The sequence below is a fragment of the Empidonax traillii genome, unplaced genomic scaffold (assembly GCF_003031625.1).
Source record: "Empidonax traillii isolate 1590-97213 ecotype Southwest subspecies unplaced genomic scaffold, ASM303162v1 scaffold1069:size343330, whole genome shotgun sequence".
Taxonomy (NCBI): Eukaryota; Metazoa; Chordata; class Aves; order Passeriformes; family Tyrannidae; genus Empidonax; species Empidonax traillii.
Window position 1 is genome coordinate 293478 of NW_020956262.1, and position 1352 is coordinate 294829.

A 1352-nucleotide genomic window follows, 5' to 3' on the forward strand; every position below is an offset into this window, starting at 1 on the left:
CTTCTTACAATCCTAAGTGGCTGGTGGGGAGCAAAGGGCAGAGGCAAATGCCTTGGCAGGGAGATCTCAGTAACCAGGTTGTGTTCTTGGTCTGTGCTGCTCTTTCCAGGTTGCTGACAGCACAAGAAGACAGGCAGAGGGAGAATGCCCTGCAGCTGGAAGATATGGGCAGGAGGAAAGGGTGCTGCACATAAGGCACATCAATGTGTCAGCAAGAGACATGTGCCAGCACTGTATCATGAAGCTGGGAGTTCCTTTCAAGCAAGCTGAATCTGATGCTATCAGCTCTGCAGAGATTTGGGGAAGCTGAAGCTTTTCCCAGTCTGTGAATTTTGAGGCACTAAATCAGGCCAAAATGTGCATATTACCTGCACTGTTCCATTTCCCAACTCTGCATGCAGCCCTGGTCTCTGGAGGCATCTGCTTCTTTGGGGGAATTTGGCTGGTCTTGGCTAATAGGACAAACTCAGCCTTCTGTCTGGAGAGTTTGCTTCCCTGTAAAGGGATGAAGTCTTATTCCTTTTCCCTCTAGTAAAGAACTGGCCTAGCAGCAGAGAGTGGAGGACACAGTGGTTGCTGTCTTAAATAGAATTTTAGTGTAAGAGATAGAGTTAGCCCAAATTTAAGTTTCTTTAAATAGTGATCCATCCATCTTGGAGAACAGCATCTCCTCTTGGCTCTGTGACAGTAACGCCCAGCTGAGATCCTGCTGTGGTAAGTGAGAACACTTCCACCACTCCCTTAAGATCCGGATACGACCCTGTATTTACTCTGAAGTAAAGATGGGCTTGTCAATATTGTAGTCAACCAATTCCATGTGTGAATTTGGTATGAACTGATAGAATGAGTCACCCCAGTGGCTTTCATCTCATTGTTACCCTAATGAACCTTGTCACTGTCCCTCTCCTACTGTTTACAGAACACAGAGCAGTTGCCCTGGGACTCACAGGCGCTGACATGTGTTGCTGATTCATAACCCATTGCCAGAGCTGTACAAACTAGGGAAGCCGTATATAGCCTGTTTTAAGGCTGAACGCTGCCTGTTTCCTCCCATTCTCCTATCTTTTCCTGAAGAATATCCGGCAACCTGGAACTGCCTTTACCGCAGTGCTTTCAGATCTACCTGGGCTGGAAGCACAAGGCAGCTGCCTGTGTCAAATGCACCTTTTTCTCTTGCAGTGACTTTGCGCAACAACCTCACTTTCCTGGTGCAGGGCCTGAGAAAGAGCTGAACTGAACCTGATCCCGTTGGGAAGGGACCTTCTTGTCACTCAGGAGTGGGGCAAAGCAGAGCGAGGGGAGGCGAGGGCTGAGGTAGGAACTGGCCCCAGCCATGTGCCCGTTGGCATAGC

General features: G+C 48.9%; 1 protein-coding gene across 5 annotated transcripts in view; it reads left to right on the plus strand.

The window, feature by feature from the left end:
- The window catches only part of CRACR2B (calcium release activated channel regulator 2B), a 44415-nt gene extending 44105 nt beyond the window's left edge, over nt 1-310 (plus strand). For 3 of the 5 annotated variants that reach the window (XM_027904630.1, XM_027904631.1, XM_027904634.1), the window contains exon 18: nt 110-305. In XM_027904630.1, coding sequence (XP_027760431.1) covers nt 110-194 — 85 coding nt within the window. In that variant the 3' untranslated portion in view covers nt 195-305. Of the gene's footprint in view, nt 1-109 lie in introns of all 5 variants that reach the window. The other 2 variants (XM_027904629.1, XM_027904633.1) reach the window with 1 other exon arrangement.
- Nucleotides 311-1352: the final 1042 nt, after the last annotated feature.